The sequence below is a fragment of the Engystomops pustulosus genome, chromosome 10, assembly GCF_040894005.1.
Source record: "Engystomops pustulosus chromosome 10, aEngPut4.maternal, whole genome shotgun sequence".
Taxonomy (NCBI): Eukaryota; Metazoa; Chordata; class Amphibia; order Anura; family Leptodactylidae; genus Engystomops; species Engystomops pustulosus.
Genome location: NC_092420.1, coordinates 102,604,873 through 102,623,419, shown reverse-complemented (window position 1 = coordinate 102,623,419; position 18,547 = coordinate 102,604,873). Strand labels below are relative to the sequence as shown.

Below are 18,547 nucleotides of genomic sequence, written 5' to 3'. Positions count from 1 at the left end.
TATGTAGGTACGTAGTAATAATGGATCCAGGCAGCGCTCACTATCTCCTGTACAGGTGACCAGGCTGTAGGATCCAATATTCTACTGGTTCTGGGAAGGGATGGATGGAGCTTATACTGGTACAAAACATATTATATAAATTTTAAGTGAACAACATCATCTTAGACAGTACAAAGTGTACACGATGAGAGTGGTAGTGTGCAGGCTGTCAGGTAGTAGTACATTGTGATAACAGACAGGGCTGTCATCCTGATCATGCTGACAGTAGTACTAGGAGGGTACAATGTCACTTATGATAGACTGCGCTGGCACACTAGGGGTTAATCCTAGAAATCCCCCGGTACATGTCACAGTAGGGGTTAATCCTAGAAGTCCCCCGGTACATGTCACACTAGGGGTTAATCCTAGAAGTCCCCCCCCCCCCCCGGTACATGTCACACTAGGGGTTAATCCTAGAGTTCCCCCCCCCCCCCGGTACATGTCACACTAGGGGTTAATCCTAGAGTCCCCCCCCCCCCCCCCCCCGGTACATGTCACACTAGGGGTTAATCCTAGAAGTCCCCCCCCCCCCGGTACATGTCACACTAGCGGTTAATCCTAGAAGTGTCCCCCCCCCCGGTACATGTCACACTAGGGGTTAATCCTAGAAGTCCCCCGGTACATGTCACACTAGGGGTTAATCCAAGAAGTGTCCCCCCCCCCGGTACATGTCACACTACGGGTTAATCCTAGAAGTCCCCTAGTACATGTCACACTAGGGGTTAATCCTAGAAGTCCCCCCGGTACATGTCACACTAGGGGTTAATCCAAGAAGTCCCCCCCCCCGGTACATGTCACACTACGGGTTAATCCTAGAAGTCCCCTAGTACATGTCACACTAGGGGTTAATCCTAGAAGTCCCCCCGGTACATGTCACACTAGGGGTTAATCCTAGAAGTCCCCCCCCCCCCGTACATGTCACACTAGGGGTTAATCCTAGAAGTCCCCCCCCCCCCCCCCGGTACATGTCACACTAGGGGTTAATCCTAGAAGTCGTCCCCCCCCCCGTACATGTCACACTAGGGGTTAATCCTAGAAGTCCCCCGGTACATGTCACACTAGGGGTTAATCCAAGAAGTGTCCCCCCCCCCCCGGTACATGTCACACTACGGGTTAATCCTAGAAGTCCCCTAGTACATGTCACACTAGGGGTTAATCCTAGAAGTCCCCCCGGTACATGTCACACTAGGGGTTAATCCTAGAAGTCGTCCCCCCCCCCCGTACATGTCACACTAGGGGTTAATCCTAGAAGTCCCCCCCCCCCCGGTACATGTCACACTAGGGGTTAATCCTAGAAGTCGTCCCCCCCCCCCGTACATGTCACACTAGGGGTTAATCCTAGAAGTCCCCCCTCCCCCCCCGGTACATGTCACACTAGGGGTTAATCCTAGAAGCCCCCCGGTACATGTCACACTAGGGGTTAATCCTAGAAGTCCCCCGGTACATGGCACACTAGGGGTTATTACTAGAAGCCCCCCGGTACATGGCACACTAGGAGTTAATCCTAGAAGTCCCCCGGTACATGTCACACTAGGGGTTAATCCTAGAAGTCCCCCGGTACATGTCACACTAGGGGTTAATCCTAGAAGCCCCCCGGTACATGCATGTAACATGACGCAGAAGCCCCTCACCTCAAACATCTGGGGGATCTCCCTCCTGGCCAGGTATTCCTTGGGGTCAGCGCTGCTCATGTCTGCAGGTAGGTGATGCTGCGATCCCTCTCTGTGTCATCAGTGTCACCAACTCACACCGGCTCCAAGCATCAGCTGTAGCAGCGAGCAGCGCATAGACATTTATCAGGGAGCAGCCGTCCTCCCCCTGCCCTCCCCTCACTCACAGAGTCCTCCCAGTGTCAGCAGCAGAATAACTCCACACACACTGCCTGCGCTATCCACACACACTGCCTGCCCGGTGCCCAACCACACACACTGCCTGCGCTATCCACACACACTGCCTGCGCTATCCACACACACTGCCTGCGCTATCCACACACACTGCCTGCGCTATCCACACACACTGCCTGCCCGGTGCCCAACCACACACACTGCCTGCGCTATCCACACACACTGCCTGCCCTGTGCCCAACCACACACACTGCCTGCCCTATGCCCAACCACACACACTGCCTGCGCTATCCACACACACTGCCTGCCCGGTGCCCAACCACACACACTGCCTGCCCTGTGCCCAACCACACACACTGCCTGCGCTATCCACACACACTGCCTGCCCTGTGCCCAACCACACACACTGCCTGCCCTATGCCCAACCACACACACTGCCTGCCCTGTGCCCAACCACACACACTGCCTGCCCTGTGCCCAACCACACACACTGCCTGCCCTGTGCCCAACCACACACACTGCCTGCCCTGTGCCCAACCACACACACTGCCTGCCCTGTGCCCAACCCACACACACTGCCTGCGCTATCCACACACACTGCCTGCCCTGTGCCCAACCACACACACTGCCTGCCCCGTGCCCAACCACACACACTGCCTGCCCCGTGCCCAACCACACACACTGCCTGCCCCGTGCCCAACCACACACACTGCCTGCCCTGTGCCCAACCACACACACTGCCTGCCCTGTGCCCAACCACACACACTGCCTGCGCTATCCACACACACTGCCTGCCCTGTGCCCAACCACACATACTGCCTGCCCTGTGCCCAACCACACACACTGCCTGCCCTGTGCCCAACCACACACACTGCCTGCCCTGTGCCCAACCACACACACTGCCTGCCCTGTGCCCAACCACACACACTGCCTGCGCTATCCACACACACTGCCTGCCCTGTGCACAACCACACACACTGCCTGCCCTGTGCCCAACCACACACACTGCCTGCGCTATCCACACACACTGCCTGCCCTGTGCCCAACCACACACACTGCCTGCCCTGTGCCCAACCACACACACTGCCTTCGCTATCCACACACACTGCCTGCCCTGTGCCCAACCACACACACTGCCTGCGCTATCCACGCACACTGCCTGCCCGGTGCCCAACCACACACACTGCCTGCGCTATCCACACACACTGCCTGCTGCCTGCCCTGTGCCCAACCACACACACTGCCTGCCCTGTGCCCAACCACACACACTGCCTGCGCTATCCACACACACTGCCTGCGCTGTGCCCAACCACACACACTGCCTGCTGCCTGCGCTATCCACACACACTGCCTGCCCTGTGCCCAACCACACACACTGCCTGTGCTGTGCCCAACCACACACACTGCCTGCGCTGTGCCCAACCACACACACTGCCTGCTGCCTGCGCTATCCACACACACTGCCTGCCCTGTGCCCAACCACACACACTGCCTGCGCTATCCACACACACTGCCTGCACTATCCACACACACTGCCTGCCCTGTGCCCAACCACACACACTGCCTGCCCTGTGCCCAACCACACACACTGCCTGCCCTATCCACACACACTGCCTGCCCGGTGCCCAACTACACACACTGCCTGCGCTATCCACACACACTGCCAGCGCTATCCACACACACTGCCTGCGCTATCCACACACACTGCCTGCCCTGTGCCCAACCACACACACTGCCTGCCCTGTGCCCAACCACACACACTGCCTGCCCTGTGCCCAACCACACACACTGCCTGCCCTGTGCCCAACCACACACACTGCCTGCCCTGTGCCCAACCACACACACTGCCTGCCCTGTGCCCAACCCACACACACTGCCTGCGCTATCCACACACACTGCCTGCCCTGTGCCCAACCACACACACTGCCTGCTGCCTGCCCTGTGCCCAACCACACACACTGCCTGCGCTATCCACACACACTGCCAGCTGCCTGCCCTGTGCCCAACCACACACACTGCCTGCGCTATCCACACACACTGCCTGCTGCCTGCGCTGTGCCCAACCACACACACTGCCTGTGCTGTGCCCAACCACACACACTGCCTGCGCTATCCACACACACTGCCAGCTGCCTGCCCTGTGCCCAACCACACACACTGCCTGCGCTATCCACACACACTGCCTGCTGCCTGCCCTGTGCCCAACCACACACACTGCCTGCGCTATCCACACACACTGCCTGCTGCCTGCCCTGTGCCCAACCACACACACTGCCTGCGCTATCCACACACACTGCCTGCGCTATCCACACACACTGCCTGCTGCCTGCCCTGTGCCCAACCACACACACTGCCTGCGCTATCCACACATACTGCCTGCTGCCTGCCCTGTGCCCAACCACACACACTGCCTGCGCTATCCACACACACTGCCTGCTGCCTGCGCTGTGCCCAACCACACACACTGCCTGTGCTGTGCCCAACCACACACACTGCCTGTTGCCTGCCCTGTGCCCAACCAGACACACACTGCCTGCCCTCATCCACACACACTGCCTACTGCCTGCGCTGTGCCCAACCACACACACTGTCTGCGCTATCCACACACACTGCCTGCGCTGTGCCCAACCACACACACTGCCTGCGCTATCCACACACACTGCCTGCGCTGTGCTCAACCACACACACTGCCTGCCCTGTGCCCAACCACACACACTGCCTGCTGCCTGCGCTCATCCACACACACTGCCTGCCCTCGCCCAAAGATCCTGCCTGAACACAAAGCCTGAGGGATAAGCAGCTAAACCCACTAATCACCAGCAGGTGCCCGGACCTTGGCATTCCTGCCCTCGCCCCGCCAGCTCCTCAAACTTCACAGCCAAGAGCCCCCCGACCCCCCATGACAATCCCCAGGGATGGTGAGGAGTTTCCTGCCCTTGTCAGGGCTCCTGAATCTTTCTGGTTAATAAGGGGCTAATTAAAAGTTGTGTTTTGTGATATTAAAGGGGCATTTGAATATGGAGACTGAGATCATGGGGGGCCTGAGATCAATTACTGGGAGTCCAAGGGGTGTGACCCCCAACAATTAGCTGAAATGTCCCCCAACATTAAACAACACTCCATACAAATCTATGGGACCCCCAACAATTAGCTGAACTGTCCCCCCACATTACACAACACTCCATACAAATCTATGGGACCCCCAACAATTAGCTGAACTGTCCCCCCACATTACACAACACTCCACACAAATCTATGGGACCCCCAACAATTAGCTGAACTGTCCCCCCACATTACACAACATTCCACACAAATCTATGGAACCCCCAACAATTAGCTGAACTGTCCCCCCACATTACACAACACTCCACACAAATCTATGGGACCCCCAACAATTAGCTGAACTGTCCCCCCACATTCCACAACACTCCACCTAAATCTATGGGACCCCCAAAAATTAGCTGAACTGTCCCCCCACATTACACAACACTCCACACAAATCTATGGGACCCCCAACAATTAGCTGAACTGTCCCCCCACATTACACAACACTCCACACAAATCTATGGGACCCCCAACAATTAGCTGAACTGTCCCCCCACATTACACAACACTCCACACAAATCTATGGGACCCCCAACAATTAGCTGAACTGTCCCCCCACATTACACAACACTCCATACAAATCTATGGGACCCCCAACAATTAGCTGAACTGTCCCCCCACATTACACAACACTCCACACAAATCTATGGGACCCCCAACAATTAGCTAAACTGTCCCCCCACATTACACAACACTCCATACAAATCTATGGGACCCCCAACAATTAGCTAAACTGTCCCCCCACATTACACAACACTCCATACAAATCTATGGGACCCCCAACAATTAGCTGAACTGTCCCCCCACATTACACAACACTCCACACAAATCTATGGGACCCCCAACAATTAGCTAAACTGTCCCCCCACATTACACAACACTCCATACAAATCTATGGGACCCCCAACAATTAGCTGAACTGTCCCCCCACATCACACAACACTCCATACAAATCTATGGGACCCCCAAAAATTAGCTGAACTGTCCCCCCACATTCCACAACACTCCACACAAATCTATGGGACCCCCAACAATTAGCTGAACTGTCCCCCCACATCACACAACACTCCATACAAATCTATGGGACCCCCAAAAATTAGCTGAACTGTCCCCCCACATCACACAACACTCCATACAAATCTATGGGACCCCCAAAAATTAGCTGAACTGCCCCCCTCATTACACAACACTCCACACAAATCTATGGGACCCCCAACAATTAGCTGAACTGTCCCCTCACATTACACAACACTCCACACAAATCTATGGGACCCCCAACGATGATCTGTAGTCCTAAGAGAGTAACTTCATGCCCTCTGTTCTTATAGTAGCCCCTCCTTATAATTAGGGGTCCGAGACCCAGTAACAGCTATGGATATTATAGTCAGATCGATTCCGTTCCTTCTCTACAACCCTGAATGTCTAATGGACAAGTGAATCCGTGTGAGAGCAACATCTCCCCGAGACTCCGGTCTGAAGAACCCAATGTGCCCAATGCCATCAGTGCCATGGAGAGGGGTGCATCACCGGGGGGCCCACGTGTCGTCATATCTTCAGTACTGGGTGGAGGACGATGATGCTGGGACTTGTGGTGCAGGGTGAATGCTCAGTATTTCATAGGCTTTAGCAGCAGCTGCCCGGGGCAGGAGTATTATACCTACCACTCTCTAGCTAAGAAACTACAACTCCTATCATGTCCTTATAGTGCCCAGCTACTGCCTCCAGGCATATTCCCGGATCCCACCCTCCCCCTGGATGTATATACTCCGTGATGTCCATCATTGTCTGTAGGTTCTGATCCGCGGAGGTTATAGAAACTATTATAGAAGAGGACGACCCATCGGGGATCAATACTCCGGAGACGGCAGAGGCTGCACCTCCATCTACAGCTGGAAGAGCTTAGATACAGCAGGTCCAGGACCATTGGGGACATGTGACGCGCAGTCACCATAGATTACACAATAGGACCTAAAGTTCTAGGACAGTGGAAGAGATATAAAGGGAGTGAACGGCCTCCACCAAACCTAATAATCTGCAGGCAGCAGGTGGTGGAGAAATCCTCGGCCATTTCCATCTTACCTTTAGTATTTCTGTCATTGATGCCGTTTCCAAGATATCTCTAGTTTAATCCATATGATAATGAGGCAGTTGGTGCACCGATTGCATGACCACAGCACCTGGACCAATGATATTCCTGCCTTAAAGGGAACCCGTCATCAGGAGCCCTTCTACTGGAGCCCTTCCTATGCCCCCATTAGGAACAGTGCCAGATAGTTTTACATCGAAGTTTACCTTTCTGTATGCAGCGCTGTGTCCCGAGTCCCATGGGAGTGGCCAGCGAGGAGCGCCCCCCCCCCCCCCCATAACACAGGCTCCTGATGACAGGTTTCTCCTGCTCTGCTGTGATGGAGAGGAGGTTGCCCCCGGCAGGAGTAGCAGAGCTCTGGGTGCTAGTAGCATCTCCCAGGCGCACCAGCTGCCTCATTAGCATATGGATTCAAATGGAACTTTATCATAAACTGCATAATGGACAGAAATGTAAGAAATCGGATACAAAAAGAAGAAACATAAAGGAAAGATTGTTACTTCTCCTTTACTTTGTATCTATTTTATTGATGTTGCAAAATATCTCCACAAATTTCACTGCCAACTTAGCATTGATTGCCAGTACCCAGCTTTCCCTGTGAGGCTGAGCAAGAGCGGGAGCACTGAGCTAAGTGACCACACCCACAGTGCACTGAACTAGGTGACCACAGCCACAGTGCACTGAACTAGGTGACCACAGCCACAGTGCACTGAACTAGGTGACCACACCCACAGTGCACTGAACTAAGTGACCACACCCACAGTGCATTGAATTAGGTGACCACACCCACAGTGCACTGAACTAAGTGACCACACCCACAGTGCACTGAACTAAGTGACCACACCCACAGTGCACTGAAGAGCTATTTTGCAAATGAATCATAATTAAAGGGGTTGTCCAGGCCCAAGAAGTTTTTCTTTCTATCCACATGATTGGAGATAACTTGCTGATCGGTGGGTGCCAGTGGTGGGACCCCCAAATCATGTATGTTTAGTTTATATGTGACCGGGAAGCCCCTTTAATCTACATGCAAACAAGCAGAAGAGGGACTTGTAGGGCGAAGGTGTCCAGTAGGACGTCTTGTGTCGGATCCAGGTGATACATGGGAGATGTTCTGCTCCAGTTATTAGGCAGGATGATGGCGCTCGCTCTGCTCGGAGCCTTGATTCATCCCTGGCAGTGACAAGAATAGACTGGAGGAGGCTTTGTCTGCAGCCAAGCTGTGATATGTAAGGAGCTGCTGACACTTCCAAGGCAACTGCCGGGGGCTGGGGAGATGTGCACACGCGGCAGACAATCGCACATTTACAATTACTCACATTTCTCTCCAGCAGCAGTGTATTACAGGGGAAGACGCCCCTCGGTCCTCTCTGTCTATAGGTGTCATAGGTAAACTATAGACCAATATATATAGGGTGCACCAGAGTATGACGCAGCACCCCAGCACCCGGCCTCCTCATGTATCTGACTGGAGTTCTGCTGCCTTGTGTAGGAAAGCGTCGTAGCCTGCACCAGAAACTGGAGTAAACTATGGGTGGTGCGCAGGCGCGGAGAAGGAACACCGAACGCCGACCCACTGAGCTGCCGGACGTGGCCCCCCTAAAAACACCTGCACTTGCCGTGTTGTTGGCGAAGGAGGAGAAATAGGAGCAGCTTCTGGGTGAACGGAGGGAACTGCTCCTGTCCTAGAGCTTGTTAAATCTGATAAATGCCCCCCGTACTATATAAGAGGGGGCTCCAAAGGTGACTGAGGGAATCTATGCTTGAAATATCTTTGATAGATAGATATATAATAGATATAACAAAAATATGAGAAAGATTAATACAGATGACTAGATATTAGATTGATAAAGAAATTGATAGATATGGGATTAGATAGATACAAAAATGGCAGAACACATTGGGGGACAATTACCTAAAGTGTCGGTGTCTGCATTGGCTTTGTTACCGACCTGCTCTCAGAAAAGAGATACACATTTATTATTATGGAGACGTGCAGATAAATTTCTGTCCCTGGGACCAAAATATGTCCCGAGCTTCAGAAATGTGTCCATCAGTCAGAGAACAGGCAGCAGTGCAATAGCGCTGTTTTGTGTCCCTGCTAGACCAGTTTTCTTTGGGTCTACTTTCCGCCAGTTTACAGCACCCAAAAATGGCTGCGACACATATTAATTGTGTCTGAGTTTCCACTCCGCCAAAGCCACGCCCCTTTTCGGAGAAGAGTCGGATCAGGCGGGAAAAGTAATTTTTTTGGTGCCCCCTGTGACCTCTGGTGACCTCTCTGGATGTTACTATAGTCCCAGGCTGCAATGATCAGCTGTAAGGTGTCTGTAATGAAGCTTTATTGATAATCCTTGTTCCCATGATGGCACAAAATTTTGAAAATCCAATTGTCACTGGGGCAAGTAAATTTTTTTGTCTGTAGTTATAAAATATACCAGTATCCACTTACATACAAATGGAAGAACAAATCTTTCTGTATTTAGATATGAAATTGATAGATAAAAGCAGATTGTTAAAATATAGAAGACATCAGATCTGATCCATTAAGAAAAGAATCTGAGAAGCAGAAAGTAAAGTATCTCTTATCCTGCTGCTGCCGGAGTCCAACGTTTCATGAGCTTGTGATGTTTTCTACATTCAGAAAGAGAATTGAGTCATAAAAGTCCTTTCTGTCCTCATCTACCGTATAATCAGCCCGAATCTGCTATCAATGGAAATCTCCCTACATGACGGCTATCTGTGGGGTCAGCGATGCCCAGGACGCCCCCTAGTATCATGTTACTCAACAATAACATTCAGCCATGTAAAAAGTAACATTTGTGGCAAACCTGGTGGAGCACAGCGGCCGCTTCATCAGACTAGCAGCAGGGGTACAGGGAGATTCCTCATACTTTCCCTCTACTCCTACATCCGGCATGGAGACGGTGCAGCTCCAGGACAATACTACCGGTGTCACCGCCCTGTGCTAGCCCTGAGCTCTTACCAACCTCCAGCCATTACCTCCATGACCTGCTCCGTATCTCAGGAAGATCAGAAAAGGAACCGTTGCCTTTCCACAGAAATTTAATCAAATCTTATCCATCAACCTCAATCTCAACTTCTCAAGATCTGAACCACATTTCCTGCACCCGACCACATTCAGTACAAGCGCCAACAATCCACCACGGATCACACACCGGCACATTTATCATTGGCTGTCACTAAGTGCATATGAAGGTTCCCCGTCCCTGATCCATCGGGAGGCTCTGCTGCGCCACCGGGGACTCCTATGCCAAGTCTCACCTGGTGTAGAATCGTGCCCTAGCCTGCGCCAGAAATTGCGACTTCTCCACCCTCTATGCAGGTTAGAGGGGAGGGGGTGGGGCCAAGCTGTGCGGTTGGGCTTGCGTAGGGTTTTGTTGTCATAACCCCTGCCCCCTCCCCGCACAACCGACGCATAGGGTGGAGAAGTCGCAATTTCCAAACTCCAGTCGCAATGGCCAAACTCTGAGATGTAGCCTTTCATTAGAGAGAAATCCTCCCAGGTCGTAGGTGAGAGATCTACAGGGCCACAAGGATTCCCTGGAGAAGGGCGCCCCTAGTGGTCATGCACAACCCCAAATGATAATCTTAAAGGCGTTTTCCAGGAATCTTGAAGACTCTTAGGCTGCGGTAACACCGTGGGTTCTCGGTCCATTTTTATACAGACTGAAAGCGCTTTGTACATTCACCTTGTGTTTGGATGGTTTTAATCCGTGTCACAGCTGCCGACACGTCTAGAAATGAAGATAAACAGATTCAAAGCCGCCAAACGCAGGGTTAACACGCATGTGTTAACAAAACGCATGTGTTAACGCATTAACACATGTGTTAACATCGCGTTTACGATGCGTTTTGTAAACGGAAATGTTAACAGTGATGTAATTAGGCAAATCACCCCTCCTCAGCTGTTGTGTATGCGTTTCAAACGCAATGAAAACGCAGGTCAAAACGCAACGTGTGAACGCGCCCTCAGGGTGGTATTTAAAAAACCCTCTGCCCTGGCTCCCGGTTCGCATCTGGATTTCAGTCTGTGGTGCGCTCAGGGATCTGCATGCTACCTAAAAAAAAAATTTTTTTTTTTTTTTTTTAACATGGGGCTAGTTAAAAATGACCAAATGTTAATGGCCTTTTTTCATTTTTAATTTTTTTTATTGGGTTGCGGTTACAAAAAGGTGAAAAAAATGTTTCTTTTGTAATTTATAGTAAAAATATATTTTTTTTAATTTTAAAATTACAGTAACTCACAATGACCATTATGCATGAATTCCCCAGTGTGACGGTCATTATGATATATAATATGTATAGTCTCGTGGCAATGGTTTTTTATAGTGTAGAGAAGAAATTTTTTCTATTCATATTTATTTCTAAATATTTCTTTATATTTTGTGTGTATTTTCCAACATGAGGTCATACGAGACCCCCGGGGACCTTTTTAAAAAAGGGTTTCTCCAGTGACAACACGTTAGGCCCTATCCACATTTGTAATGTAGAGAAGGTGATCGGCCTTGGTCCAGAAGGGACTATAAATTGGTTGGATCAAGTGGATCCTGAGGACGCGTTCACACGTTCCGCTAGCGCCGCGTTCATAACGCGATGCTAGTGCACAGGGGGCGGAGTTTGGGGCGATCGCATATGCGTTTCCAGAGAAACAAATGCGATCGGGTTATTTATCGCATGCGTTTCCCGGGAAACGCATATGCGATCGGCCCGAGCCCCGCCCACTGTGCGCTAGCGTCGCATTATGGACGCGACGATAGCGGAACGTGTGAACGCGCCCTGAGCTTCCAGACACTGCAGACATGAAGTACTGGAGCAAAGCAGGAACAGGGAGCCAGAGCCCCCCCCCCTGGAAGTTCTGTAATTCCTCCTTTCCTGTACTTTACCGCTAATAAATCCCATTAAAAAGATGGAAAAATGACAATTGTTAAGTTACCTAGAACCATCCTAACCCCAGATACCACTTATCACATATGGAGACTTTAGATTTTATTGCCGGGTATTTTCCATAAACTGAGGCGAACACTAAATACTAAAAAAAAGTCCTTTAAATTTGTTAATGGAGTCTTTTTCCATCATAAATCATGGAAGAGCCGCGAGCAGTGTGAACACAGCCCAGAGCTGCTCATTCCCGTTAAACAATGTAATCCATTGATTGGGACGTTGATATTATTTTCTCCAGGGTTAACAGGATTGTGTGCGATTTAATTGTGTTCATGAAAAACAACAACTAAAGTTCTGCTTAAAGGGGCGTGTGAAGAAAAAAAGAAAAACTTTCAATGTTTTAAAATAATAATCCCAATAAAACTTGTGTTCATTGTCCCATGTTTTATTATTTTGTCCTACCTGCAGGATAGTAGATAACACGCTGATTGGTGACGGTCTAACTGCTGGGAGCGGGCTGGAGAACAGGGTTTTATTGGGATAATTGAGGGGTTATTCCAACATTACAGTGATAAATGATGCGCTCGTTAGTGTAGTGCTGGACTAATTTGTGTCCATTAACCCCTTCCCACTTATGGACTTAAGGCCGGCGGCACACGTGGTGTTTTGAACCCATTTTTAGCCCGTTTTTTAAGCAGTCTGTTAAAAAACCCATCCGTTTTTGACTCGTTTTAATTAAGATAATTGGTAGAGCAGGTCAAAAACAAATGCGTTTAAAAAAAATGCATGCGTCTTTTAACGGACTTCTTAAAAACGGCCCAAAAACGGGTTCAAAACGCCATGTGTGCCGCTGGCCTAATAGTACTGTGTTGTAGGAAGTGACTTACAGTAAACCGCAGTGGTACGTCCAGCTTCGGGCACCAGGTCCCAAGCATTGCCATAAGCTATGGGTGTCAGCTGTATATAACAGCTGACACCCATCATCAGAGAACCCCTAATGTGGGGGCAACCCCCTGCATGACCACTGTGTGCAAGGGGAATGCAGGCACCTTCAGATGATGAATCGGACCCCTGAGCCTATCCCTGCCAGCCTCGAGGTCCGATGTGTACCCTGGAGCTGCCCTATGCCTTCTCTTCAGGCTCTGACTGTAACGCGCCGTCGGTTAGTATAGCAGCGCAATAATAGTCCCCTAAACGCCTTCCATAGAAATAACGAAGTATAAAAATCCCAAACACGAAAACGCCCCCACATTTAGTATCATCGCATCTAACAATCTGTAGAATAATTCTGCATTGTTCAGACCCTCATGGCGAACGCTGGAAAAAAAAAAAAAACTTGCCAAAATGATTTTTCATTAAATCCCTAAAAAAGTTGTAAAGTGATCAAAAAAAGTGACGTGCCCCAAAATGAGAACCCGAAAACTCTCCTCACAAATAATGAAGCCCTGAGTTTTATCAACCGAAAGGTAAATTATACCAAAAAATGGCGAAAATAGAAAAGCTACATAAAAGAGGAATCGCTGGAATTGTAGTGACCCATGAATGAAGAAGACGCAGTGTAATAACTCCCATCATCCGCCGTCCCCGCATCTCACAAGCAAATACATAACAGATCTCATTGTCTCATATTGTAATGAGCCATATGAATATTCATTTTCTATATTCCTGTAATACCCCTCTGGCTAACAACCCCCTGACCTTACCTCAGGCTGCAGGGGAAAGGGGTAAAATTGGCCCAAATTGCCCTTACCCCACGTTTAGTTGCAACCAATCAAATTACATCTCTCATTGCCATAAAGAAGTCTCCATAAAGAAAGCCACGATCTGATTGGCTGCCTCAGACAGCTATTCCCTTTACTTTTATATCCACAGCACGAGAGACATCGTCCTTACCCGGCATGCCCCGCGCCTGTCAGGGGACACGTGACGCGCTCGGCTGGTCATGTGACGCGGAAGTCTTCTCCTCCTGTCAGCCGGGAAAGATGGCGGCGCTGCGCTGCGGTTGCCGGGTGCTGCTGTTGCTGTGTGCGGGGGTCTTGGTGCTGGGAGTGAGCGCTCAGTACGCGGAGGTGAGAGGGGCTCATGCATTGTGCACCCTGCAGGGCTGACCCGGTCCCGGGTGTGTGATGTCAGCCATAGCAGCCAACAGGGAGCAGAGCGCATGCTGGTCTAAAGGGTTAACAGGGATAAAAATACTTCTAATAAGATCCTATTGGGATATATGTATAATCCGGGTCAGACAGGCGCTCGCCCTGTGTGTGTGATCCGGGTCAGACGGGCGCTCGCCCTGTGTGTGTGATCCGGGTCAGACGGGCGCTCGCCCTGTGTGTGTGATCCGGGTCTGACGGGCGCTCGCCCTGTGTGTGTGATCCGGGTCAGACGGGCGCTCGCCCTGTGTGTGTGATCCGGGTCTGACGGGCGCTCGCCCTGTGTGTGTGTGATCCGGGTCTGACGGGCGCTCGCCCTGTGTGTGTGTGATCCGGGTCTGACGGGCGCTCGCCCTGTGTGTGTGTGATCCGGGTCTGACGGGCGCTCGCCCTGTGTGTGTGTGATCCGGGTCTGACGGGCGCTCGCCCTGTGTGTGTGTGATCCGGGTCTGACGGGCGCTCGCCCTGTGTGTGTGTGATCCGGGTCTGTCGGCCGCTCGCCCCCTGTGTGTGTGATCCGGGTCTGACGGGCGCTCACCCTGTGTGTGTGATCCGGGTCTGACGGGCGCTCGCCCTGTGTGCGTGATCCGGGTCAGACGGGCGCTCGCCCCCTGTGTGCGTGATCCGGGTCAGACGGGCGCTCGCCCCCTGTGTGCGTGATCCGGGTCAGACGGGCGCTCGCCCCCTGTGTGCGTGATCCGGGTCTGACGGGCGCTCGCCCTGTGTGTGTGTGATCCGGGTCAGACGGGCGCTCGCCCCCTGTGTGCGTGATCCGGGTCAGACGGGCGCTCGCCCCCTGTGTGCGTGATCCGGGTCAGACGGGCGCTCGCCCCCTGTGTGCGTGATCCGGGTCAGACGGGCGCTCGCCCCCTGTGTGCGTGATCCGGGTCAGACGGGCGCTCGCCCCCTGTGTGCGTGATCCGGGTCAGACGGGCGCTCGCCCCCTGTGTGCGTGATCCGGGTCAGACGGGCGCTCGCCCCCTGTGTGCGTGATCCGGGTCAGACGGGCGCTCGCCCCCTGTGTGCGTGATCCGGGTCAGACGGGCGCTTGCCCCCTGTGTGCGTGATCCGGGTCAGACGGGCGCTCGCCCTGTGTGCGTGATCCGGGTCAGACGCTCGCCCTGTGTGTGATGGGGAAGGACCAGCTATTTCTCACAGTTGTTATTGGGTCACTGTGGCTGCAGTCGCACGTTGTATCTGCATTTAGAGACTCAATGCAAAGGCAGATGGGCGGAGCTCAGCATATGTGTTTCCATAGAAACTCTTGTGAACCACCCCTTGGTTTGCGTTGTTCAAATGGAAACACATATGTGATGGGGCTGAGGCCATCTGCTTTTACATTGATGCAAATGTATCGTGTGATTGCAGCTTTTCAGGACACCTATCATCTAAAGAAACATGACTAGCTTTACATACTAATGAAGAACTGTCCCGAGCCCTCCTCCATTAATGCTACTGTCAAAATCATTGAGGTTACAGAACATCCCATAAGTGGTCCGATCGCCAGCCTTATCTTGCAGTGGTCTGGCGTATTCATGAGGGGGGCCATCCAGGGGGGCAGCGACTGCCGGCACCTAGCGTGGGTGTGGCGGAGAGAAAGAATGGAGGGGAGTGCCTGGACGGCCCCCTTAATGAATGCGTCAGACCACAGGATATGGCCGGTGATCGGACCACTGAGTGCCACAGTGTGGCATCGCTTATCATTATGTGAAATGGACAGCGGCATTAACGGTAGAGGGCTAGGGACAGGTTTTCATAAGTATGTATAGCTAGTCTGGTTTTCCAGGGGTTTTCCAGGACACATACTTGCTGCACTTTAAGGCTTCCAGCTTCAGGTCTGTGTCTGGTCAGAAGTTCCGGTGGGTTCATGGTACCTGCTTCATCCAATAACTTGTCTCCTTAGACCTGTAGACAGGAGGTCAGTCATTGGATGAAGCGCGTTCTGTGACTCCCTGTAGCTCCCAGATGGACGCAGGCCAGAAAATCGGGAGTAGCGGAGCAACGCAAGAACTGGGAGCTGTGATCGGTCTGTCAATCACTAACCGGTATTTTTTTATGGGTCAACCACAGAGCACAGGACTCCCTGCATCATGTATCACTGTAATGCACGGAGTCCCTTCCTCTACGCTGTGCTCAGTCATTAGACTCTGGTCCGTCAGCTGCTGGACTATGTATGTGTTTTTTTTTTCCCTGCAACCTCTTTGGGGATTGATATAAACTGGGAAAACGTTTTCCTGTTATTGCTGATCCGTCCATTAGAGGGGGGGGGGGGGGTAAACCTCTATTATTGGCTGATTTCGGCACTGGAAGCTGTCCGCTCCCTCCTCTGTGCAGAGGCCGAGATGTGTTTCTGCATTTTATCTGCAGCGATGTGACAGCGATGGCTCACACTACAGATCAGCGGAAAGTTCTGTGCTCTTTCCTTATTCTTGCTGGGTCTCTACAGTGTGTCCTCTTTTTCCTTATACTTATACAAACTGAGACACATCTACAATACAACTTTTATTTTTATTTTAAAAAATGCACAATTTTTTCTCAATTTCAATTAACCCCTTCACGACTGCCACACGGCTACATACATTCCATTGGCTTATGCCCCCTGCAGAAAGGATATTAATAAACATCATGACTGGGGCCAACTACAACCGGCCATATCTCCTGGCAACTAGAAGCACCATTTTTATATTAAACAGAAGAATCTTCCCTCTGATATATGTGTAGATGCTGGAGAGATCCGCCCTTATAGTTGTACTAAATAAAAATATTTTTATGTACAACTTTCTATTCTATTCCCCATTGTAACTTTAAGAGTGGATATCTCCGGTTCTCTAAGCACAATCCATACATCATATTAAAGGGAGACTCTCCTGTTTAATATAACACCTGGATTGTGTTTCTAGGTGCCAGGGTTCAGGGGATACAGTTTGAATTGTTCCCCCCTGAAGGCAGAATATAGAAGAAGCTGCAGGGAAGACTTTATCACTTTTCGCCCTCTGCAGCTGCAGCTGAACCTGGGAAAGGGGGATGGAATAATGTTGTACATATTTATAACATATTTTGGTAAAAGTTACTACTTATTAATAAAACTTTAACTGCTAAACTTTGTAGTCAATTATTGGCAAATTTTATAAAGAAAAAATATGTAATTAATGAAACTATTCAAGTTAATGTCATGAAAAAAAAATAAGTACAAATTGTTATGTCATGTAAAGCTTTTCCCGAAAAGCATAGCAGAAAAGTCAGGCACCGATGACCATCAGTCATGAAGGGGTTAAGCAGCCACTCGACCAGCATGGTCCCTGGTTTCCTCTCCGCATAACTTACGATCTATGGACGGTTAAAGGGGTTCGCACATAAAAAAGATCTAAAATTTTAATCCCCTAATGATGTTTACACAATAAGGCTACATGCACACGAACACATACGGGACGCACGCTGGTGAGGAGGAGGGGGGCACTGCACCCCCCTCTCCATAGAGATCCACGGCCATGTACACGGGGATAGATAAAACATGTTCTATCTTTTCACCATGTACGGCGCCACACGTATATGTCACTGTACCACCATCAGGAGTCTATTGCCGTCTATGTGGACGTATATGCGGCTGTATATACTGTACATCCCCATGACAGTCGTGTGAATGCCGCCTTATCTCATTTTTGGCCCATTACTTTACAATGTTACTCAGGGTAATTGGTGTTTTAGCTCCTATCACTCAGTGATGGCCGGTGTAAGATTCAAGAGTGTGAGTGGGGACTCTCTGAGCAGACACTTCATGATCCCTCTGTGATGTGAGATGCTGTGTGCTGATAATGTGCTTAGATTATCAGGGTACAGGGTTATATACAATTTAATTTACCTTCTGAACATTTACTAGTATCTGATACATAGAAAAAGAGATGAGACCGATCAGAGATGATGAGATCCATGAGATGGATATAAAACATAATGACACTCTCAGCTCTGCTACATCTATAACACACACACAGAGTCTGCTCTGCTATATGCCCCCCTTGGAGCTCTTGTGAATCCTGACTTTGCTGGATTGTAACGTTTCTGCGTTCTTTTTGCTTTGCAGAATAAAGCTGAACACTTCTTTAGAAGCGGACACACAAATAACTGGGCCGTGCTAGTAAGTATTATGTATTCTTTTGTTTCCTGGTCAGTGAATCTATTCAATATTGTGCATTGTTAGAGGGAACCTGTCAGCTGCTTTGATCATATAAAATAGCCAACAGCATGGAGGGATGTGTAATCAGCCCATTGTGTATGTTGTTAGTGTGGCAGGATTGTGACATATGTATACGTATATTCCAGGATTGTAGCTTCTCCCGATGCACGGGAGGCGTGTCCTCACACTGCTGTGCTATTTCCTCCCTGCATTGAGCGCTGCTCCAGAACCTCTCCCTGGCTCAGAGTAA

At 50.6% G+C, this 18,547-nt stretch overlaps 2 protein-coding genes across 5 annotated transcripts in view; one reads left to right on the top strand and one right to left on the bottom strand.

The window, feature by feature from the left end:
- Nucleotides 1-13,703, bottom strand: part of AK5 (adenylate kinase 5) — a 142,183-nt gene extending 128,480 nt beyond the window's left edge. The window contains exon 1 of one of the 3 annotated variants that reach the window (XM_072127987.1): nt 13,683-13,703. Coding sequence is in view for 1 of the 3 variants with exons in the window: in XM_072127985.1 (XP_071984086.1) it covers nt 1,671-1,730 (60 nt within the window). In the remaining 2 variants the exon portion in view is untranslated. Of the gene's footprint in view, nt 1-1,670; nt 1,884-8,393; nt 8,419-13,682 lie in introns of those variants that run through there. The other 2 variants (XM_072127986.1, XM_072127985.1) reach the window with 2 other exon arrangements.
- A 170-nt stretch (nt 13,704-13,873) lies between these two features.
- The window catches only part of PIGK (phosphatidylinositol glycan anchor biosynthesis class K), a 90,573-nt gene continuing 85,899 nt past the window's right edge, over nt 13,874-18,547 (top strand). For both annotated transcript variants that reach the window (XM_072127994.1, XM_072127993.1), the window contains exons 1-2: nt 13,874-14,048; nt 18,205-18,258. In XM_072127994.1, the coding sequence (XP_071984095.1) occupies nt 13,878-14,048; nt 18,205-18,258 (225 nt within the window). In that variant the 5' untranslated portion in view covers nt 13,874-13,877. The remainder of the gene's footprint in view (nt 14,049-18,204; nt 18,259-18,547) is intronic.